At 40.9% G+C, this 24,047-nt stretch overlaps 1 protein-coding gene across 3 annotated transcripts in view; it reads right to left on the bottom strand.

Moving 5' to 3' along the window:
* Positions 1–1,108: 1,108 nt before the first annotated feature.
* The window catches only part of FLT4 (fms related receptor tyrosine kinase 4), a 113,874-nt gene continuing 90,935 nt past the window's right edge, over positions 1,109–24,047 (bottom strand). Inside the window, exons 15-28 of one of the 3 annotated variants that reach the window (XM_074212196.1) lie at positions 23,560–23,695; positions 22,644–22,748; positions 21,269–21,382; positions 18,106–18,194; positions 16,873–17,026; positions 14,628–14,722; positions 12,097–12,219; positions 10,762–10,873; positions 9,166–9,265; positions 8,936–9,041; positions 7,878–8,017; positions 6,919–7,039; positions 4,504–4,589; positions 1,109–3,353 (exon numbers count right to left, since the gene is read on the bottom strand). In XM_074212196.1, coding sequence (XP_074068297.1) covers positions 3,134–3,353; positions 4,504–4,589; positions 6,919–7,039; positions 7,878–8,017; positions 8,936–9,041; positions 9,166–9,265; positions 10,762–10,873; positions 12,097–12,219; positions 14,628–14,722; positions 16,873–17,026; positions 18,106–18,194; positions 21,269–21,382; positions 22,644–22,748; positions 23,560–23,695 — 1,701 coding nt within the window. In that variant the 3' untranslated portion in view covers positions 1,109–3,133. The remainder of the gene's footprint in view (positions 3,354–4,503; positions 4,590–6,918; positions 7,040–7,877; positions 8,018–8,935; positions 9,042–9,165; positions 9,266–10,761; positions 10,874–12,096; positions 12,220–14,627; positions 14,723–16,872; positions 17,027–18,105; positions 18,195–21,268; positions 21,383–22,643; positions 22,749–23,559; positions 23,696–24,047) is intronic. The other 2 variants (XM_074212195.1, XM_074212197.1) reach the window with 2 other exon arrangements.

The following is a 24,047-nucleotide window of genomic DNA, read 5'->3' on the forward strand; positions in this document are numbered from 1 at the left end:
TAAGTGATTTGCCCAATGTTACAGAGATAAGTAAATACTAAATGTTGGAGGCGAGATTTGAACTCAGGTCCCCCTGACTCCAGGATTGGTGCTCTAACCACTGTACCACCTAGCTGCCCCTTAGTTGTCTTCTATAACGGGACCAATTCATTTCTAGCAGTGAGAGATAGCAACCACCTTCTACCATTTGCTACCACTGTATCTACCACCTTCCTGGCATAACTCCTAGGAGTTTTAGGATACTGAAGGGTCACTCAGGATGTAGAGATGCATGCGATCAGAAGATCCAGGTGGGATTCTCTCTAAAAATGAGTGTAGAGAACCTGGTGGGTGTAGGTAATTGGATTCTAAAAATCCACAAGATCTTAAATCTTTCAGTTCTCCCAGGGGACAGGGATAGGATATATTTTGCGTTCCATGCTTCATACTGGGTACCTGTAAATACCTAATAAATAAGTTTCAGTTGTAATGGGTTCACCATTAACATAAGGCTTCAAAGTTCTCACTTCTATGCTTCTGCTGAACCACTCTACATCCAAAGCAGGGTGCTGTGACCCAGTGGTCTTTTTTTTGATAACCTTTTTATTTAAGCATCACAAGCATGTCAGGGGTGATGGTATTGCGCAAAAGACTGACATTCCTATTTTTCTTGATTTAGAATGAGTATTAAGACTGTTTTAAAACCATAAGGGATTTCTTGATCCTGGTCCTTCCTCCTTCCTAGCTCTAATGCCTTCTCTCCCATCTAATCACTTTTTTTTTTTATTATTTTTTAGATTTTTCAAGGCAATGGGGTTAAGTGGCTTGCCCAAGGCCACACGGCTAGGTAATTATTAAGTGTCTGAGGTCGGATTTGAACCCAGGTACTCCTGACTCCAAGGCCAGTGCTCTGTTCACTGCACCACCTAGCTGCCCCTATCTAATCACTCAACTCAAAATGATCTCCTATTTACTTTGTATATATCTCGGACAATATAATTGTTGGTATGACAGATAGAGAATTGGATTAGGAAGTATCTCTGATGCTTACTTTGTGTCCCTGGGCAAATGATAACTCCCAAGTTGTCTGTATTTTATAAATATAGAGCAGACATACACACACACACACACACACACACACACACACACACACACCTGTTTTGGTAGAGGAATTTTCTTCATCATGAGTTCTCTATACTGATGAAATCACAGGTCTGTGAATCTCCCTGCTTCCAAATATTTTGTATGAACTAGAAACAACATGTACATATTTCAACCAATAGATAATAAGATTTTTGAGGGCAGGGACAACTCTTTGTCTTTATTCATCCAGTGCCTAGAACAAGAGCTTTGTAAATACTTTTTGTTGCTGATGATTGATTGTGAAAAAAATGATTTTTCCCCTGCACTCAGTTTATTATTGCATATGCAAGTAGAAGAGGAGCTAATACCAAAAGGCAGTGAGTATGCCTTTAATATGTATTTTGGAGAAGGATGTCATTATGTCACTTTCCACACAAATCATCAATGTTACCAACAGAGAAGAGCTGTACTTCCATTCCAGCAAACTCTGACAGTGATAAAAAATGTGATCTGTTGGGTCAATCCACCAGTCACAATCAGTGTCAAAAACATAAGACAAGGAGGATTATAGACTCAGAATAAATGTATTCAATGTATTATAAAGAAAAAATATAATCTGAGGAAGGATATCAGATATAACAAAACCCTTAGTTCTATACACAGAAGCCTGTCCTGCAAGCACTCATTATGGCAGGGAGAATATGGGAAAGTAAGGGGAATATTTTCTGATAAGAAATGTTCTGGGATTCCAGGTGGGAAAAGACCATGTGGCAAGAAAACCTGCAGTCTTTGTTCTCAAGGTCTCTTTGTGAATGTTCCTGATTTGCTTCTGTAAAGATATTTTGTGATGGTAGCCTTGGTCCATAAAGAGATGGAAAGGAAAGGAGATAAGAAAGAGGTGGGGGAGAGAGGGAAGAGAAGTCTTGGTTCTCAGGATGACTTTCAAATGCCCCTCAAGTTTCATTGTTTTCAGATGAGAGCGTTTCTTCATAAGAGCATCAACTTTCTGAACACCATACTAGAACGAGCTCAGGACATAATCCATTGGAAAAGAGGCCAGAAACTTTGTTGGGGTCTCTGTGAGTGAGGGATTAACTTTGTTAAGTTCTTAATTGGTATCCTGTCAGAGCAGATTTTGTTTGTACTGAAATGTTGTTACACTCAGGATTACTAAAAATTTTTTTTTACATTAGAATCTTTTTGTTAGAAACTTTCAAGTTATAATGGTATTTGATGTTTTGTTTCTGTTTGGATTCAGATATGCTCTTCCGGCTCCATTTCTGCTCTTAAGGTCATTGAAAGAAAGCTCTTGGTTGTGGTGAAAACTGTCCCTAAATTTGCACAAGCCAAATTCCATCTCTGTGGATGGGATCTGTCTTCTTTCCAGGAAACATTCATGACAAGTTAATGTAGTCTCAATTTAGCTTACTATCTTTAAAAAGAGATTTGTCACTGCCAAGTGGTATGTGATGACCAGTTGTGATAGAAGTTAGCAGGGAGAACAGAAAACAAAGGTCTTTTTCTTTTCCAAATCATAAAAATTCCTAATTTGCCATTTTAAGATAGCAATGAAGACATCCATGTCTCCTATAAGTCACTATCTCCTCATGAGAAGCCCCCCTAGGTCATATACAAAAGGAGATTATGATGGAGAAGGGGCTGATGAATTTCTGAAGGGTTGACTTGTTTTTCTGGAGTCTAGAAAGGTCTCTGGCCTTCCTTGTCTGTTTAAACACTGTGATGTTTGTTCAGGCTGTGGACATGCTGTATTAGTGCTGTCATCGTTGAGAGTTTCTGGTATTTTTTTTCTATTTTGCTGAGCAAAAATTACTCCCAGAAGGGAGTAATTGAAAAATCCAAGGAAACAGTTCATCAGGAAGAACTCCAAGAGGAAGAAGTTGTCTATCAGGTCTTTCCTCAAACTGCTTCCAAAGACTCTTCTCTTGTATCATCTAATAGGCGGGCAAATAGTTCAATCTTAAGCATTTCCTCTCCTTCTACTGCCATTGCCTTCCTTTTCTCCTTCCTCTCTTCCCAATACCCTAGGTCTCTCTGTGGTTTTATCACTTCTTTAATACTGATCTGAGAAGAAGGAGGCTTGGAGGATTCGGGGACTAGATGCCTCTCCTGGAGGAGTAGAGCTGCCATCCTCAGAGGGTTCTGAGAGGTCCCCATATTCACTGTTATAAAATGTCTGACCAGCAATTGGAGTCTGGTAGGATGGCCGACATCTGCCTCTCAGGGCTAATTGCTCCCCTGTCTGATCCATGTTTCTGCCAGAGCCTTTACAGCTGCAAGAGAAAGAGAAGAGCAGCTTAGGACTTGATTGGTTTGGATTCATCTAAACATCTTGAACTCAAAGGATAGGACATTAAAATGATGACTATGCCCTTAAAGAGAACAGTAGAACTTGCCATTCATCAGGAAATGAGCCTCTCTGAGGGCTTCTCCAATCCATTTAGTATGGCTTCCATTTTAAAGTAATCACATTGCTTAAAATCTGCTTAAAAGAACCCCAAATTAGCTCTCTACAACATAGGAAAATAAGCTTCTAAGTCTTCTTATCTCAGTTTTTTCTAAAGAAACTCTTTAGAAGGTACTAATATCTTATGTTTATGTTACTTTAATTTCTCACTATTCCCCTCTCTGACCCAGAGTCATCTTTTGTAATAAAGAGTAAAAGAGAAAGGGAAGAAAATGTTTACACATCATTAATTGTACATGTGGCACTTGTAATGTTCCCTAACTATAGTCCCCCATCTCTGTAAAGAAATGAGAGATTTATATTTTCTTATCTTTCCTCTGATGCTAAGCTTGGTCATTTTAAGTACAAAGTATCATTTCCCTTTTTTCTCTTTTTTCATAGTTGGCATCATTGTATTTCCCAAGATCTTAGATTTAGAGCTAGAAGGAATATTAAAGGCCATTGAATCCAAACCTTCATTCTGTTAATGAGGAAACAGGACCAGGTGGGTTCAATGTTATGCTTGACAGCACACAGCTAGTGTCTGTTGTCCTGTGTTTTTGGATTTTTAAAACATAGTATCACATATATTACAAATCTATCATGTTGACCTGAATAATGGAAGATAATGAAGATCCTAGAAATAATGAAACATACCTTCTCCCATGTATTAGGGAAGTAGGGGCTATTAAGATAAAATACTGGACATCTGTGGTGGATATTTCTCTTTATTACAGTGGGGGAGGATTTGATCTGCCCAATGGAGAATGTTCATGATGAACACACATAAAGTATGAATAAAACTTAATTTTAAAAAATTGTTGAGTTCAACTGCATTGCCTTCTTTAAACAGTTGGAAAGGTCTTGTTCCCATGTTCAATGGGAGGGGAATCCTCTGTATCTCAGATATGGAAGTCTATTACTCACTATGATGAAGACAAAGAAGAAAATATTCAGGGTTGGTGAATTGCAATTACCTGAATCCACCTTCTTTTCTGTGTCTATTCTCTATCCTTTCAAATTCTTCAGAGGCCAAGACCATTCCACTATCAGTTTGGTTTTCCTATAGAAAAAGAGGAAACAAACTTTATCCTTCACCTAGAGGTACAAGTGGGGAAGAAAGGAGAGAAAGGATCAGGGAATCACAGATCCACTGCTAAGAGGGACCTCCAAGATCATCTCTTCCAATTCCTTCATTTCACATATGGGGAAACTGAGGCCCAGGTAGTTGAAGTGACTTTCCCAAGATCAAAAACAGAGTTGTTAGTATCAGAGGTGATACCTGAACTCAGGGACCTTGGGCTTCATAGACAATGTTCTTTCTATCTCCTGGGTCAATCAGTCAATCAGTAAACATTATTAAGTGCTAAATAATCAGGCCCTATGCTAAGATACAGAGACAAAAACACTGGGTACCCTCAAATGACTCAACTTCATAAATGGGTAGCTTTTATGAATGTAGATGGTATACCATCATCTTTGCTGCTGCATCTTAAGGATCATAGGAATTTTTCATTTGACTTGCAGCTGAAACTTCCTTTATGTACTGTCTCCTTATTAGAAAGTCAGTTCCTAGAGAACAGGGTTTATCTTGATTTTCTATTTGTATCCTCATCACTTAACATAGTGTTCTGTACCTAGTAAATACTTAATGAATTTTATTCTCCCTCCCTCCATCCGCCCTTACCCCTTCCTCTTTCCTTGTTTCTTTCCTCCTTCCCTCCCTCCGTCCTTCTCCCTTCCCTGACTCCTTCCTTTTTTCCTTCCTTCTTTTCTCTGCCTTCCTTTCCCTCCTTCCTTCCTTTCCTGCTGATAGTCTGAAGGTTGATATAAAACATTTAAAGCCCTTCATAACTGACCCCCTTCTATCTTTCTAATCTTCTTATACCTAAACTCTATGATTGAATGCCTAGCCTTTTTTCCCCCTTTTGTTTTTTTGTAAGGCAATGGGGTTAAGTGACTTGCCCAAAGTCACTCATCTAAGTGTCTAAGGTCACATTTGAACTCAGGTCCTCCTGACTCCAGGGCCAGTGCTCCATCCTCTGTGTCACCTAGCTGCCCAGTACCTAGCCATCTTGCTATTCCTCACCTAATCCTAAATCCATCTCCCAGTCTGGGGAATTTTCTCTGGCTGTGCCAGGGGATAGGTACATTCTCCCTCTTCATCTCTGCCTTTCATCTTCCTGGGTGTCCTCCAAGTCTCAATCTCATCTTCTAAAGGAAGACTTTCCTGATCCCTCCTAAAGCTAGTACCTTCCCTCTAACCCTTGAGACACTCCATATTATCTTGTGTATATATTATTTATAGTTTTCCCTGTTAGACCATGAGCTCCTTGAAGGCAGGGTCTGCCCTTTACCTTTTTTGTAACCTCAGCACCTAGCCCAGTGCTTATTATAAGTAGGCATTTAAAAATGTTTATTGACTTTGAGGCAGAAAGTTCTACAAAATACCAAGTTCCAGGATAGTATGGTGGTAATACAAGGGAGAGAGAGCTATTAAAGGCTTAGGACTCATTCCCCCAAAATGGAGCCAAACAAAGTCTTTTCTGAGATAGCCAGAAACACTTTCTCTCATAACAGGCCACATTTCTTTCTTCACAATCACTCTATGAATTAGGTATAACATGTATTATCTCTCCATTTTACAGAGAAAATGACTTGTCCCTAGCTAATAGGTATCAGCAGACTCTGAGCCAGGTCTTCTGGCGCCAAAGCCTGGGCCAACTCCAACTAGAAGCTCTGCCTCTCCCCTCTCTGTTGCCCTTATCTGTTAATATAGAACTGTTTGCCTCCCCTTTTCCCCTACTTTAAGAAAGCTTTAAGTCTATAGATGTAATTCATCGTGGTAGAAAGAAATGGCTTTCCAAGACTGAATTCTGATCTGAACAAGCCATTAAATTCCATCCTGGGAGTGTCTGGGGGGATGATCATTTGAACTGAAGGCAAGCTTTAGAAATGAAGATTAGGACATTTAGTTATTGTTGGACTCCATTAGTAGGGCCAGAATGAGATACCCTCTCTGCAGAAAGGGAAGTGGAAGAGAAGACCACAGGGTCAGGTTGAAAGACTGCTGTTTCCAGGGGATAACTTCTATTGGGGCTCAGACTACTCCAGAAAGATGAAGATAGAGCTGGTGTTATTGATCTTGTAATCCATGACCTCTACAGCAAGACAGGGAACAGGTTTTTTGTAAACAGAAATCACTCTGGACAGAGGTCTGGGAACTCTGTTGGTGGTACTATATCTTTATTGCTTTTTGGAACTTAAATCTTTATTTCCAAATTCTGAGACACTTGTTTGCTGGGAAAGGCTTTATCTCTGTTTCCAAATAGACATTTCCCAACCTTTCATAAATTTAAAGCCCCATTTCTCTTTTCTCCGCCTTCACTTACCGGATGTGCTTTAGATGATGTATGAGTCATTGGAAATTCTTCAAAGGTTTTTATTCTGGATGGACACCTGATTTGATTCCCTCCAGTCAAACAACTTGGAAATGATACACAGTTATAGTATCTGTTTAAAACAAAAATATATTCTCTAGGGCTAAAGATGTCATTGGAAAGCTCAAATTGACCACAATACTTGATGTATTCCTTAAAAGCTTCTGTTTTGTTCCTTGGCCATCTGTGGGTAAGCCCCTGGCAGCTAAAGAGTTGTGCAGCTGGAGGAGGACTCGGGGGGGAAGCAGTAGCCCAAAGAGGAATAATAGGGGAATACCTTCCTTGGGGTCACTTTTCTATCCTCACAGTAGAAGGCAGAGCATTTCTGCTCCTGTAAATATCTAAAACAAACAAATCATGCTCACTGTCCTGGCAGGCTGGAAGATTGAAAGGTCAAGGATGGATGGTGACCTCTTTTTTGGATTTGGTGATGTCTCCTTTGGATTAAGGATGATAAGATTTTTAAGTTGGAATAGAGTTTAGAGGTCATACAACCTACCTATTTAATTTTATATATGAAGATGAACATTTCTTGAGAAAGTTTTCAACTCTAAGATCCTCTGATTCTGACTTTTTGATTTGTCCAAGATTGTGTCACAGATGGGATTTTAACTTGTGCCCACTGTCTCCAAAGCCTAGTGCTTAGAACAGTGCCTAGTATATAGTGGGAACCTGATAAATGCTTGTCAAATTACTGTTGTTTCCAGCAGGGTTCTAGTGAGTAGAAAGTAAAAAATAATGCCCAAACACCAAATGTTCCTTTAGACTCAGATAAGCCCTTGGATCTAGAGGCATTCAGGTCCTTTCAAAACTAGGGAGTTGTCATTGTTTCTTGGGATTTTATTAAAATATAAGCTGCCTGTTTTCAGACTGTTGTCACAACTTACCCCATCCCTAGAAAGAGAACTGACCTTGCTGCTAAACTATGACAATGGAGTCTCAGATCATATTCTTCTGCATCCAAGTTGTGATGGACAGTAGAAGGAACCTGAGAGAAGCCATCATCCTCTGAGCTCTGTGAATCATTCAAGGGAATGTAGTCCTTACCCTCCTGAAGAGAAAGTATAGTGTTATATTAAAGATGGAAAGCAACTGATGTTGAGCCCATTGTCTATCCTGAGCCATAGGTCTGCTTCTGAATTGTAAAGCAAATGAAAGTCCTAGGCCAAGATTATGGGAGGATTCTCAAGAAGTCAGCTGGTCTAGGATATCCTCAGCACCTGGGAGCTCCTGAAACATCCTACTCATCTCCTCTCTGCTTTTGGTTTGATTGTCCAATACCTTCTGGGGGTATCACCTTCCCAGGGGATTTTTTATTTTGATCTTTGTAATCCCAATACCTAGTCCAATGCCTGTACAAAATAGGTGATTAATACATGTTTAAATGAATAATTTCTGGAGTGAGAACTATTTATTTCCAGAACAAATGCTAAGGCTATTTAGATCGATGGCCTAAGAGACAGAAGTCAGGTATCAGGAAAGGAGGAAGAAAGGGAATAGTATTTGATATGATCTCTATTCCTTAACAAAAAAAGAGCTACTTTTTTTCTATATAAAGGTAGATTCCTGGCCATTTCTCTATAAGCAACATAGAAGTAAACACATTTATCTATATGGATAAACATAAACACATTCACATCTGCACAATGATTTAAACATATACTAAGCCATTTATATAACTATGTATGCACATGCACACTGATCAGAAAGTATATTTTCAACATGTATAGTATAGAAAGACATATAGATACATGTATGTTCATGTGAAAAACACAAATATATGTCCATATACATTCATATAACATGCACAGTCACACACTGACAGATTAAAGATACACAGTCTCTTCTTTCCTTTAAGAAAGTGGAAAGAAGTATGTGTCAGATAAAACAGTATTGATTCATCTCAAAAAGCAGTCCCTGGGCAGGCAGAGTCCATCAGGTCCAGTTAGAGAGAAAAAAATGAATTCACCTGCTGTACATTTTCCTGAAGCAGATCTCCCAGGATCTCTACCAGGTCAGAGAATGCTGGCCTCTCCTTGGGGTCTCCTGACCAACAACTCAGCATGATATGGCGGCTGTCAAAGGTAAACCAGACACATTTTTCTCTTGTTTCTTTTCCTTGTTTTCCTTGTGGATAAACTGTGGCCTAAATCTCTAGAAAGATAGGGACAAGTCTTGGGGTGGAGGTGGGAAACTCACATTTCTGCTGTGGCATATTCTGGAGCTCTCATCCGCGTGCCATCCTTAAGCCTTTGGCAGAATTCTTCATTGATCTGCACCCCAGGGTAAGGAGAGGCTCCTAGGTGGTCACACACAAAGGTGGTTGGGAATAGGATGATTAGTCAAAACACAAGAATATACTAGATATACTGACCTCTCTAGGTCAGTGGGTATCAATTAAATGGATTTCTTTTCCTCTGAGGGGCTTGCTGCCCACCCCCTTTCTCCCATTCCATACCATGGGCTTCTATCTCCCAAGCAGCTCTGAGGTACCAAGAGAATTCAGACCCACCTCATTTAACTTGAATTAACAAAGGTCAGGCCAGAGAAATATGAATTGTAACATATTCTAAAAGCATGGCTCATATTTTGTGTCTTTCCTGATGATTTCAAAATAGCCTGCCAAAGTTCATTCATTCAGATTGTGACCTAGAAAGACCCTTGGGGAGAGGCTCTAATCATGAGACAGCTTCATTACTATACAGCATCATTATTTTTATCTAAATGAAGTCATGCATAGTCATGTATGAAGATAGTTTGAGCCTTATTTCCTTATTTATCATAGACTTGAAGATTTAGGCCTGGAAAGGGCTTTGAAGATCATCTATCCCAAATTCCTTAGAGTTGAGGAAACTGAGGTCCTAAGAGATTAAATGTCTTCCCCAGAGTCACAAAGTTTGGGATTCAAACTGCTTATAAAATTCGGCTTCAAATCCAGAATTCTCTATACATCATTATCCTGACTTCCAATAATTTTATTCATTTTTACTCCCTGTCTTATAGAGGGAAAAGGGCTGTACTGAAATTTAGATTCTAACTTAGGAACAAAGATCTATAACTGGCAGGATTGTAGAATCACACATGGATACTGAAAAGAAATCTCAGGGCCTTCTGGTCCATCCAAATCCCTCATTTTACAGAAGAAGAAACTGAGTCCCAGGGAAGTAAGTAAAGTGATTTGCCCAAGCTTACAATGATTTTTTTTCCCATCCACTACATTCAGCCCAGTTTCTGTTAACATGCTATGAGACATTGGGCCAATTGTCTGCCCTCCTTTGGCCTTTATTTTCTCTGTTGTAAAATGAAGGGGTTGAACTAGGTGATCTATGGGGTCCCTTTTCATTTTATCATTCTACTTCCATGTTCTCTCAATGAAGGAAGTGGTGATACTAAGGCACAGGTCAACACATTCCATGACTGTCATCTGAATTCATGAGGCTTAGCTCTATTTGTCTTAAATTCCTTTTGGGTCTCTTGCTGTGTGACTCTGGACACAAGGTACTTAACCTCTTTCCACTCAGTCTCCTCATCTATAAATGGGAGTAATAAAAAATATATATCTTGAGATTATTGTGAGGATCAAATGAGATAATCTGGTAAATCTTTGTAAATCTTAAAACTCTCTAGAAATGTTTATATTATTATTTTATTTAATATTATTATTAAAGGCTCAGACTTGTGGATACCCAATATATATGACTGTAGTATGACAATGAAATTTAGCTATATTCTCCCTATACTGTCTCTTGGCCTTTCATTGGGACATTAGGTATTTACCTGGTCTTTAATTCTTACCTAAGGAAAAGATCTCCCAGAGCAAGACTCCAAAGGACCAGACATCACTCTGGGTGGTATAGACCTTGTCAAAGATGCTTTCTGGTGCCATCCACTTCAGAGGGAGCCGAGCCTGTGAGATAAAGGGACCGACCCTTGAACAGCCTGTACTTAAACTTCTAAACTTGAAAGGGAGCAGAGGGGAGGGGGAAATCACTCTCTTCTCAAGGGCGACGCAAAGGAGAGGAGTGGGATGCTCTTCACATTTCTCAATACATTCCCTTCTGTTACCTCTCAAAATTATCAATCTAGTTCTGGTCCATCATCACCTCTCACTCTGGCAACAAAAGTCTCTTAGTTTCCCCTCCACTCCCCAATTTCTAAAGATTCTTCTTTCTCCATTGCAGCTGTCCAAACTACCTAAAGCATGACTCTGGTCATGTTGCCCTGATCTTTTCTCTCTCCCTACTCTCATTAAACTCAAGGGACTCTCTTCAGCAGCTCCTCTGGCACTGAAAAGTCTTCAAAGTCCTAGACTACCTCTTCAACTTGATTATATACATAATATAACATATTATATAATACTCCTCTATGTAAATTCAATGGTGCAGCCATTCTGACTTACTTTCTCACATAAATGTTAAATCTCCCTATTCTGTGCTTTTGCATTGGTTATCCCCATACCTGGATGCTTCCCCCCACACCAACCTCTGCATCTTCAAATATGCTAGTCCACTCAAATATACCAATCCACTTCAAATCCTCCACATCCATCCATCCATCCATCCATCCATCCATCCATCCATCCATCCATCCATCCATCCGTGTTCTCTCTCTCTCTCTCTCTCTCTGGACAGGTAATCTATATCTTATATAGGTTTATATAAATAGGTATCCATATATGGACATCTATCTCTATATGGGTATATATAATGGGCATTCATGAAAATGTTAGCGATTGTTTTTATGTTGAGTTTAATGTCTTCAGTGCCTGGCAGAGTCTGACAAATAGTAGACCCTTACTAAATGCTTATTGTTTGATTGATTTCAGTTGAAAATCAGGTTTACTGTATAGTGGGTCTATCTAACCTCTTCCAGGAGGAGCCTGCTTCCTCCTTTGCCCTTGGGCACACCATTATTCCCACTGTTAGCAGGATTGCTCCTTTCCTGAACAGGGCTGGCAGTACTCTTGGCCAGGTCCAGGGAAAGTGAGATGTTACCCAATCTTCTCCCAGTTTTGTCCTCCAGGGGCATCATGCCTTTGGGCATTCCCAACTTCTTTGTCCTCTCTAGCTTTTGTTGAAAAATTTGACCTTAATATCCCTGGCTATGTCAGTCCTCAAGCCTCACACTCACACTGCCCTTCCTGACATAATCAGGATCTTTGTAGATATCCCGGGCCAATCCAAAGTCACAGATCTTCACCACATTGTTCTCTGACAACAAGATGTTTCGAGCAGCCAGATCTCTGTGAATGCACTGGGGAAGGAAAGGAGAGTGAGGGATCAGACAGACTTTCTGGCCAACCAAGTCTTCCTGAAAATAAGTGGGATTAGTCAATGCCAGCTCAGGGAACAGGAGAAGCTGGCAGGCAGAACTCAGGGGATTTTTATGTTTGGGAGCCCATACACCATCTATCTGAGTCCATTTTCCCAGCATGTAAGGGCCATTGACCCCATGGCCAATTTCCAGCATCGCTCAGGCTATACGCATATAATTGTAAAGGCTGTTGTCCTTTCCGTACATCAGAAACTTCTGTGACATTGGGACAAAAAAAATATAGAGGTTGGTGAGAGAAAGAGAGAGAATGAAAAGAGTGCAAAGAGAGAGGAAGGGGTGGGGTTCCAAGAAAATATTGAGAAAAATAGGTGATCAGCTGGGTTTTATAATATTTTTAGTAGGATTAAATGTCATAATATTATCATGTGGTTTTGGTTTTCCCGTGATACTATTGCAAAAGACATGAGTTTAGACAATGTTATACAGGGTGTGCTGGGTTTGCTTATTGGCTGGCTAACATAGGGGTTGGGAGACTGTGGTTGCATTGGGGATAATGATGTCTTAAATAGTTTGCTGTGTTTTGTAGTGCCTAGCATCTCACTTTACTGCCCATTCTCAATTTTGGCTAGCAGCAAATCAGGGGAATATGTGGAATTACAGTCAATTGATGAATACTTATTAGATCATTTGGCTAAAGGCTAAGCTAGGAAAGGGAATGCAGTTAATAACTAAACCGCTGGTTTGACATCTCTGATTTTAGTTTTTCATTGTCACCTTAACTGATTTGAGGAATGAAAGTTAACTGTTCTAACTGCATTGGGTTTGTAGTCAGAACAGCTTCAAGAGAAACCCAGGAAATAGCTTTCTAGTTACATATAAAAAAGCCAAATTTTTCTCCAGGAAGAAGTAGCACAATGGATAGATTGTTAAACCTGGAGTCAGGAAGACTTGACTTCAAACATGACCCTAGGCAAGTCATCTGTTAGTATCTACTTCTCAGAGTTGCTGTGAGGATCAAATGAGAATTGTAATGTGATGAGCACAGGGCTAGCTTCTATATAAAGGTCTACCATTACTGATTATCACCAGAAATGGCAAAAGAATTCTGCCTCTGACCCTACCTTTCCTCTGTGACCATGGCCAAAACACCCTTCCTGGGCTTCCAAATCCTTAAATGTGCTGGAACAGATGACCTCTGAGGTCCCTTCTAGCTCTAGATTAAAGACTCTATGATCCATTCCCTAATAGCACTAATTGAAGCTCAAGCATCAGGGTTCCAGTAAAGTCATAGCTTCAAAACTCTGTATATGCCCTTGCCCCTGCCAACTATACTCTGAACCTGATGCTCATGGAGGTGATGTAAAGTTGCTTTTTTTTTTTTTGGAGTGGGAGGGTTAGTATAATGGAGACAGCACTGGATAGGTGTTCTTTAAATCCAAGGTTGTAAAATTTTCAGCTCGAAGAGATTTTAGAGAACAATTACTCTCCCAGTTAGACTAACATGATCATCCACGAAACACCTCTTTTTGTATTCCTTAGTACAATGTCTGGCACATTGTAGGAGCTTAAACACTTTTTAAAAACTTTATAGAGGAAACTGAGGCACTAGAAGGTTCATAAGATCACACAACGATTGAGTAGCAGAGTCAGAAGTCAAACCCAAGTCTTCTGATTTCAAGTTCACTGCACTTTCTACTGGCCCATGCTTCTATACTATATTGCCTGAAGGAAATTTGGGTTCATATCCCAGATCTACTCTGGAAGATTTTCTCTGTGTAAATATTGAGGATAACCCAGAGCCCATTTCCCCCCTCTGTAAAAATAGAGATAATACTTGCCCCCATGTCCTCCAGAGGGACACTATGAGGTCAATGAAAACAAAAATACTTTCTACTACGAAAATGTAGATAGAATCCATCCAGTGTTATTAATTGGGTCCATGAAAGCACAGTCTTAGGCAAAATGACATCAGAGGGCATTTAGATCCATAGACTGACATCATGAGTTTTATTTTGCACGATTGGTTTGGAGGAGGGAATCAAAGGATCTGAGTATAAATATTGCTTCCTGTGCTTTCTAGCTTGGACAAGTCCTTGACTTCTCTTCCTACTCATAAAATGAGGAGGTTGGATAAGAGCCTCTGAGGTTTTTCCAGCTCGAACAATAAGCAGCAGAAAAGCATCCCTATGGGATTTCATTTGGTTATCACATACTAATATGCTTGCAAAATGAAATAGGTTGAAATGATGTTAAATGGGATATGCCTACAAGTGGTTATTGTCATTATTCTTGCTCATCTTTGCCTGTTTGCTCAGAAAATTTCAAATGCTTTTCAGGAAGGCTCCCCCCTCTCAGAAGGATTGGCAGTGCTTCCCCCCTTTCCTTACCTTTCTTGAAGCTAGGAACTCCATTCCTCGGGCCACCTGGAAGCTGTAGCAGATCAGGTCTTCCATGGTCAGGGGGCTTTGCCACAGGTCATCCTCTGTCCAAAGAAAACCAGGAGAAACATATGCAATTTTTTTTTTTTGTTAAGGCAGTCAGGTTAAGTGACTTGCCTAGGGTCACACAGCTAGGATGTCAAGTGCTTGAAGCTGTATTTGAACTCAGATGCTCCCGACTTCAGAGCTGGTGCTCTATCCAGTGCACCACCTAGTCCCAAAACATATGCATTTGACTGTGGTCTGAAATCAGTGGGGCTTGCCCAGGACAGATTTGTTCTCCTCAGCTCAAACTTGCTGCACAAAAAGGGAATGATTGGAAGTCTTGTTTTCTGTACTTCAAAGGTGTGACAGGCTGGGCTTCCCCATCTGCTTTTTCAAAAAGAATTAATTCGCCTCAATTTGAGAGAGGTCATTCTTTGCCAGGAAAAGTCAGGATGGGATTCTAGTCCCCTCTAACTTCTAGTCCCTCTCCACTCCCTTCTGCCTACCTTTGTAATGCTATATTAAGCTTTAATAACTTCAGAAATATAAATGCTACAAACTTACAAAAATATAATTTAAAAGTTTATTCAAATTTCCTTTACACTGATTTTGTTGTGTGAATTTCATAAAATGCATTTTAATTTTAGTTTTTCATTTCATTCACTCTTTTTTTTTTTAGGATTTTGCAAGGCAAATGGGGTTAAGTGGCTTGCCCAAGGCCCACAGCTAGGTAATTATTAAGTGTCTGTTCATTCACTCTTATGACCAGGATCTTAAGAACTATGATTACAAATGCAATCTTTTCCATCACTGAGTATTAAATGATAAGGTTTTTTACAAAGTTTGAAAACTGACTAGAACAATGAATAACATAATAGTTAAATTGAATTTTATTAGAAACCTATCAATAGGGGTGGCTAGGTGGCTCAGTGGATAAAGCACTGGCCCTGGAGTCAGGAGTATCTGGGTTCAAATCTGGTCTCAGACACTTAATAATTACCTAGCTGTGTGGCCTTGGGCAAGCCACTTAACCCCATTTGCCTTGCAAAAACCTAAAAAAAACAAAACAAAACAAAAAACCCCCCAAAAACCTATCAATATTTTAAAAACAAATAATTAACCTTTCAAATTTTTTTTGTAAACTCTCTTTTTGTAAAATTTTTAGGACACCCTTCTCTCCCTCCCCACTTCTCACCTCGCTCTCTCTCTCTTGCTTCCCCCTTTTCCCTGCTTCTATCTATTTGTCTCTCTCCTATGGAGACTTCTCATAGACTATAAGCAGAGACTGTTTGAATTCTGGTTTGTGATTCCAGCTACTAGCCTAGTACAGAATACATAGCTAGTAGTTAATGAATGCTTGGTGTTTGATTAATTGATCGCTTAACTGATTAAATGGTCTTTGCTAGAGCCATTATGATACTCCCAGTTTTGAATTTCCATGGGGATGGTTTCAGACGAATCCAAGGCTTAGGTTCAAGTGCTAGCTATGTTATTATATCACTTCTGTAAGTCTTGGCTCTTCAGCTCTGAAATGAGTCATTTGGACTATATGCTTTTAAGGTAATGTCCAGCAAAATAGTTATGATCCAATCCAGGCAAATCAAGGTTTCCAGAGATCATTTAAATCCATTCCTTTGCCTCTAGGGACAGTTTACTAAACTGCCTTAGCTTTTTAATCCCAAAGAGGCAATGTTTCCAAAGGGTTCATACCCTCTACAGTCAGAATATTTTTCTTATTGTCCAGTGGCATTTCAACCAAGAAGACCCTTTTTTGGTGATTCATTAATGATAATGAATCCCTGAATAGCTTTGGAGTCATTGAGCATTCTGGGAGGCTATTAAGACCATAGTTTATAGTTAAGAAGGACTTTGGAGGTCACTTAGCCCAAAGAAATTATGGTCCAGAGGGGTTGACTAGCACATGTAATAAAGAGCAGAACTGGGATTCAAACTTGGGTTCTTTGACTCAAATTCCCTGTCAGGTTCCATATATCATGGGATAAGAAATCAATTGCTCCCCTTATCCAATCAATTGCTCCCCTTATCCCTACAGATTTGCCTGTTCTTTGGACTGTAGTTCTTTCTGTTCTTGTAATTGTGCCTGCCTTTCCTCCAGATCCAGGGACAGAACAGGAGCTGTCATGGTGATGACTTCACAACTGTGGATTCCAGAGAGAGTGGTGGATGAAAGAGAAATAAGCTCCCTTACCATCCTGGATAGGTTGGGCCCGGGAAGCAAGGCCTTTCCCCAGCCAAAAACGGGTGAAGATTGCACCATCACTGGTCCCAGTCCGACTCCTTCTGTCTGCCTTCACAGCCTCCACCATAGAACGGACTTGGTTTCGAAGCCTGGGGGACTTTTCCTGGGGCAACAAACAGAAGTGGGGGTGAGTCAGACAGAGCTCGCAAACCTTCAGCTCCCAGGTTCTTCTAGTGGTGAATGAGAAGGGGCTCAGGGGCCCCTTCTGACTTGTCTTCCTGAGGGAGAATCCTTACCCAGCCTTTGTCACACTTTCCATGCTCCTTCTTCCAATCACTGGGCAAAGGGAAGAAGGAGCTGCATGCTCACACCAAAAGTGCTCCCTGGGGCCATCTCCAATCCCACCTTCTGTTCCACCTTTCCCACAGGTGATACCCTTTGGGACTCTCTATCTGTGAGTGGGGTAGGGTTGGGGAAGCCTTCTGCCCTGTTGTACTGTCCAGACCCATAGCAAGTGTGGATCCTCTTCATCAGTCCCCATGCCACAGCAGCTTATATTTATTTGAAGACAAATTGACCTCCAAGGGAAAGTCAACACTGCTCTCTAAAGCTGGATCTAGTACTGTAGCCATGAAATCCCAGATTCTTAAAGTTAGAAGGGGCCTGAAGGTCCATTGCCACCCCAATGTGAACAGAAGTAGTCATCCAGTCACTGTTTGGTAACCTGACCTGGGGACCAGTCTATGCCACTTTTGGAAAGCTTTTTCTTTTGAAACTTGCTATTCTGAGACTTCTTCTTGACCCCATCCCCCAACTGTTCCCAGTTCTGCCCTTGGGGAATCAAACAGAATAAGTCTGTTTTATTTTTCCCATGATAACTCTTCAAATACTTGAAGGGAATGATCATGTTTCTTGCCTCTTAGCTCCTGCCAAATCTTTTCTTCTGAAAGCTAAATATCCCATTCTTTCATCTGATCTTTATATAGAATGGGTTCAAATTCCCTCAGCATGTTGGTCATTCTTCTCTAGGATTTTTCTAGGGCCTACATGTATTCAATTCAACCCTACAGCAAGAGGATAACTGGTCCAAGATTGTGGACAAAGAAGCTTCTAGAGATTATTTTAACATTGTCTATCACTTTTTGTAAGCTCATTTACCATGGTCCAATGGTCTCATGGTAGGCTCTAAAAGAAGAAGCAGAGAAGTTGCCCTCAAACTCTCTGAGGGCTGAAATCACCTACTCTGTAAGGGCTAAAGTCTTCCCTCTTGGTTCGAAGGTAGTTTGAAAGATTCCCATATTTGCAGAATTCCACAATCACCATGAGAGGACCTGAAAGAGAGAAAGAGAGAGGAGGTAAGGAGAATCATTGTGGGAGGCCTAGAGAAGGAGAAGAATCTATAAATGGCCAGAGACAAATCACAGTAATTATACTGTAACAACAACAACAACAACAATAATAATAATTAATAATGATAATGATGATGATGATGATGATAATAATAATAATAATGATAATAGTGTAATCCCACTCCCTTCCTAAGACTGGGGATATTTCCTGAAGGACAGGTCTGTGACAACTGAGTGTTATGATTTGCTGAGACATATCTATGTATATGTCAAGAGACTGGAGAAAAAGTAAGGAAAGTGGAGAATAGAATTGGAAGACACTGGTGGAGAGAAGTCTTGTTCTCAAAGCTACAGACATCATCCCCCCATCCCCAACCTCAAGCTTCCCTGCTGATGCATCCTTACAAAATGCTAAAAGTATTTTTCCCTGGAGAGGCTGTTGTCACCCTGGTTGAGGTGAGATTCTTCTTTTGTTCCTCAATCAAAAAGCTCATTACTTTTTTGTCCTTTCTGTTTACCCTAACAAGTATAACCCTTCCAATTTATGTTTAATTCTTACTTTGATAAAGGGGTTTAATAGTTATTTATGATTATTATTTTTGTTCTAAATTTTGTTTGGGGGAAGCCAGACTGATGAATAAACTAAGAATCATTCTCCTAGTCTAGAGCAGGTCTACTTCCCATTGAGAATAACCAAGGGAAAGTGGTCTGAATTCCCAAAGAATTGTGCCCCTAGGCTACCATTATTTAGGATATGGTAGATAGGCCATCAAAGGGGAGAGTTCCCAGACATGGTTCTTCTCTTCCTCCTCACAAAGGTAGAAATCACAGTCTCCTTTGCAGACAGGGAAGGTGGATTCCAGATCAGATAATTATCTATCCATGCCACACATGGACTAGCCATGTGTCTATGTGACAGCAATAACAACTAGTATTTATAAGATGCTTCAAGATTTGCAAAGAACTTTACAAATAATCTTATTTCATTCTCACAAACTCTAGTAGGTAGGAGTTATTATCATTCACATTTTGTAGATGAGGAAACTAAGGCATACAGCAGTTAAGTGAATTGCCTAGAATTGCACAGGCAGCATCTGACGTTAGATTTGAACCCAGGTCTTTCTGACTAGCTCTAGTGTTCTATTCACTGCCTGACCTACTTGATAAGCCCAATATTATCTGGTCTACATTACTTATGGATTAGGAAGTTAAGTCCAGAGAATGCATATATCAATAATAATTCAAATTTATATAGCATTTTTAAGGTTTGCAGAATGCTTTACACGCATTTTTTCATTTGATCCTCACAATAATCCTATTAGGTCAATGCTATTATTAGCTCCATTTTTATAGATAAAAGAATTCAGAGAGATCATAATTTGCTAAGAGTCTCAGACCTAGGAAGAATCTGAGGCAGAATTTGAATCCAGATTTTGGTCCAGCATTTCCATCTTTTAAATCACACTGATTATTGGTGCAGCTCATCTATGGCTGCTGAGATTAAAAATGAGCATGTACCCCTCAAAAAAGCTAAAGGGAAATAATAATAATAATAGCTAATATTTAGAGAGTGCTTTAAGGTTTGCAAACTATTTTCATTTATCATCTCATTTGATTCTTATAACCACCCTGATAGACTGATGCTATAATTACTTCCATTTTACAGATGAGAAAACTGAGCTAAGAGGTTAAGTGACTTGCCTAAAGTCACACAGTTATTGTGAGGAAGGATTCAAGCTCAGATCTTGCTGACTCCAAGTCTGGCATCCTATTCATGGCTTGGCTGGAAGTCCCCACTGCCTCAGTTGAAATCTTGGGCTGTAAGCTAACTGACAGAAGAACTGAAGAAAGAGAGTCCAAGATCATCTTGGGGCAATGCAGATGGTGGAGGAGACACAGCATGTCCTCCTGAAACAGGACTCCCTGAGAGGTGAAAATAAAACTGTTCACGAGTTACAAGAATAATAAAGAAAAGACTGTTCTACTCAGTCTGAGAATAAGAAAGTTTGGGAGAAGATATGAGTCTTAAAGATATGAGATATTTATGTTTTTTGTTTTGCTCTTGACTTGTTTTGCTCAATGGTCATTTCTTTAGGCTATCAAAACTAAAAGTTTGTTCTAGATGCTTCTCAAATATTCAACTTCTCCCAGTCTCCTGCTTCTTTACCTGTTACCTTCAAACATAGCTAGGATTCCCATCTCCTTAAAAAAAACATTCCCTTGACTCAATCATGTTGTTGTCTTGGATCTCTCTTCCATTTCACAATCAAACTTCTAGAAACAGTGGTCTGATGCTTCTGCTGTTTTTTTATATATGCTGTATACATTTTATAAATGTTCATCTTCTTCAATAGAATAATGATAATAACAAACATTTATATAGCACATTGAGGTTTGCAAAAATACTAATTTAACTGACTGTAAGCCTCTTGAGGGCAGGGACTTTTCCTTTTTGTCTTTGTATCTCCAATGCTTAGCACAGTGTCTGTCTTGTGACATGTGTTACGAATGCTTGCTGATAGATTGTGTAACTGGTCACTGAAGGTAACTGCCTTCTGGTGGAGTCACATTTATTTGCCACTTCCCAGGAGGTGAAGAAGAGCACAGTGTCCTAGACTAAGCCACAGCAGAGACACAAAGGAATCTTTCCCAGTTTACGCAGTCTCTGCCCAGGACTGCCGCTGAGACAATGGGAACTTCCAGCCAAGAGCCTGCAACATGACTCATTCATTGAAGAAATAGAACTGAATTAAAAAAAAATTTGTCTAGAAATGTTATGAACGTCTCTAGTGAAAAGAGGTAGCACAGAGAGGTGCTAGCCATCCAGTCCTTTCCTACTTCATATACACCATCTCCATCAATATCTGTTCCTCCAGGTCTAGCACTACCTGTCTCTCCCCACCCATACCTCCCCTCCCCATGTCTGTTACTTTCCCCTCCCCCAAAGAAAGCCTCCCCTTCCATGTCATCCCCTCCAGATCTGGTACTGCCCCCTTCAACGCTGCCCCCTCCTTATCTGGTACTCTTCTCCTCCTATACCACCTGCTGACACTAACCATTGGGCTTGGTGCAGGCACCCAGGAGATTGACCACATTGAGATGGTTTCCAATGTGTATCAAAATCTTCAGCTCTGACATCAGTGCTTTGTGTTCACTGGCAGTGGCCCCCTCTGGAAAGAAACACAGCATGGAGCTGAAGGCTCCTCCAACACAGTTAGCCTTCCCCCCTTCTTCCCCCATCTTCTCTTCCCAGGGGCCTGGCTCAATCATGTTCAACCTCCCAGAGAGCCACAGCCAAGCTCCAGAACCCACTGAAGGGAAGTGTGCATGTGTGGCTTTGCAAGGTCTCTTCAGTGGTCAAATCTCCCATTGGTGGCTCTACCAGATCCTATACCATTCGTTTCTCTTTAGAGTGGTTTGTTCTCTTCTCTTTGGTCAGATGGGTGGCACAGCTGGCCTGGGGGTGGGGAGGGACTCCCTTGCAGGGGCTCCTAGCATTATCCTTCCAGACTCCCAGACAAGGGCCATGTCTATCCCAGAAGCTGAGGAGCCAGGTCCAGAAGATGGAGTGCTGGGCCTGAGCAACAGCAGAGATTGGCTACTTTCTTGTCCTTACATGCTAGTTGTGTGCAAGATGCTTCCTGTATGTCTGCCCTGACTCCCTCCCTTCCTCAGCTGTGTGAGAATGAGGGTCATGCATGCTCAGGATCCTTTGTGTTCTGGGATCTGTCCCAGGGCTATGCACCAGGGTCACCATCTGACAGCCCTGGTTCAGTGGAAAGAACATTAACTCTGAAGTCAGAGGATGTAGGCTTAAATCCTGTTTCTGACCCTTGATACCTGTGGGATCTTGGGCAAATCACTTAAAGCTCTTTGGGCTTCACATTTTTATCTATAAAATGAAGAGATTGGATGAGATGATTGCCAAGGTCACTTCTAGCTGTAGACCTCTGAACCCATGTCTACATAGGTCCTTATGACTCTTGTTTGCCTTGAGGGCTGCTTGGGCAGATTTTTGGTGAAACATAAGAAAAGCTTTGTTTCTCAGAGAGCTCCAGCTTCCTTTCTTTTGCAAAACATTAGTGGAAAAGGGCCAGGGAAAGAACATTTTTCTTCCCCATCTTAGTTAGGATTTCATATTAAAGGATATTCTAAGGTTTTTCAAAATTTCAGAAAATTTTTGTAAAACATTGTTTTATTTGATCCTTGAAACAGCCTAGTATGGAAAGTATATTATGATTTCAGTTTTACAGATAAAGAAACTGAGACTGAAGGGTTATGACTTATCCAGGAGAATGTCTGAGGTGGCATTTGAATACAGATCTTTTGGATTTCAGGTCTAGCACTATCTACTATACTGACGCTTCCAGAGAGTAAGTGACAGCATGAAGACCGTCTGCCCTTCCAACCCTTAGATGAGTCCCAGCCTACCTTTCAGCATTTTGACTGCCACCTTATCACAGCTGTTGCCCTTGTTGATACCAAAGGCAGAGGCCTCAACCACCTTCCCAAAGGCTCCGTGTCCCAGGACTCTCCCTGTTGGGAAGAAGGAAAGAGGGTAAGGGAACGGAAGGGAAAGAAAGACGATCAGAACATGGGGATTGTATGTGATCAGAGAAGTAGAGAACATGCAAGAGATTTGGGTTATGGGGCACAGGGAGATGGCTGTAAGGGGACAGAATGTATGGTGCAGGCATGGGAGTCCAGGGTCAGAAGACTGGCGCTGAGTCAGCCATGGCGTGTCTGCCACAGCATGGAGAGGAAGGCAGAGCCAAAAACTCAGATGCACTGTGGCCAAACAGGAAGGAGTTGGGGGGTGAAAGAGAAGGACCAAAGCAGAAGAGGAGAGAAGGGAAGAGGAAGGAACCAGCATCCTCTCCCTCCAGGTGCTCACAGCCCTTCCCTAACCAAAAGCAGGAACGGGAGGCAGGAAATAGCTCAATGGGCTCTACAGACCCACGTCCCCAATCCTGGGGAGCATGGGAAAGGGGAGCTCAGTGCCTGAGGGACCAGGGGTCACACGCCCGGATGGGTGGAGCCAGGATGAGTGGACAGAAATGTCTGTATTTCCGGGATGAGCTTTAGGAATGGAAGGAATTTTACATATCCCCAGGCAGGTGTGGAGGATGAGAACTCTAAACTCTTTCCCTACTAACTCCCCACAAGGTCTTTACTTACCCCTGTACTGACTGAACTGTCTTTTCCTCCTCCCCACCCCCCCCCCCCCCACAAAACCTCCAAGTCAGAGCTATTTCCCAAGCCACTCATTTCCTAGTGACTTTCCCAGCCATTTCAGAGTCCTGATTTCCCAGGGATTAGTGAGATCCTCACAATCCTTTTGTCTCACCAAGATGGAGCCGTTCTCGGGGAAATTCCCATTTGCTGGAATCATAGGGCAAGTATTCACACTGGTCCTCCAGGGCCACTTCACCTGGGTCCATGATGATGGATAGGTATCCTGTCTTGATGTCTGCATGGGCAGGCTTCGGGGAGTAGGGGAAGGGGACAGGGAAGGAATTATAATTTCTCTTGTCCCTGAAATTGACCCTTTCTAACATTTTAAATTAGATACATGAAAACATAGTCTTAAGACAAAATAACATCTCAGTGGACAGTTAAGACTGTAGAAGCATATTATTTGCATTTAAGGTGACTGGGACAGTAGAAAGAGCATTAGTTTTGAAATTAGAAGACCAGGGTTTAAATTTTCCCTGAGGTTTACTGTGTGACCTTGGTCTAGTCACTTAACTTCCTTGGACCTGCTTCTTTATCTGCAGAATGAGGGTGTGAGATGAGATTGTCTCTAAGACCTTTCAGCTCTAAATCTATGTGTCT

Source organism: Macrotis lagotis, chromosome 1 (genome assembly GCF_037893015.1).
Source record: "Macrotis lagotis isolate mMagLag1 chromosome 1, bilby.v1.9.chrom.fasta, whole genome shotgun sequence".
In the NCBI taxonomy this organism is placed as follows: Eukaryota; Metazoa; Chordata; class Mammalia; order Peramelemorphia; family Peramelidae; genus Macrotis; species Macrotis lagotis.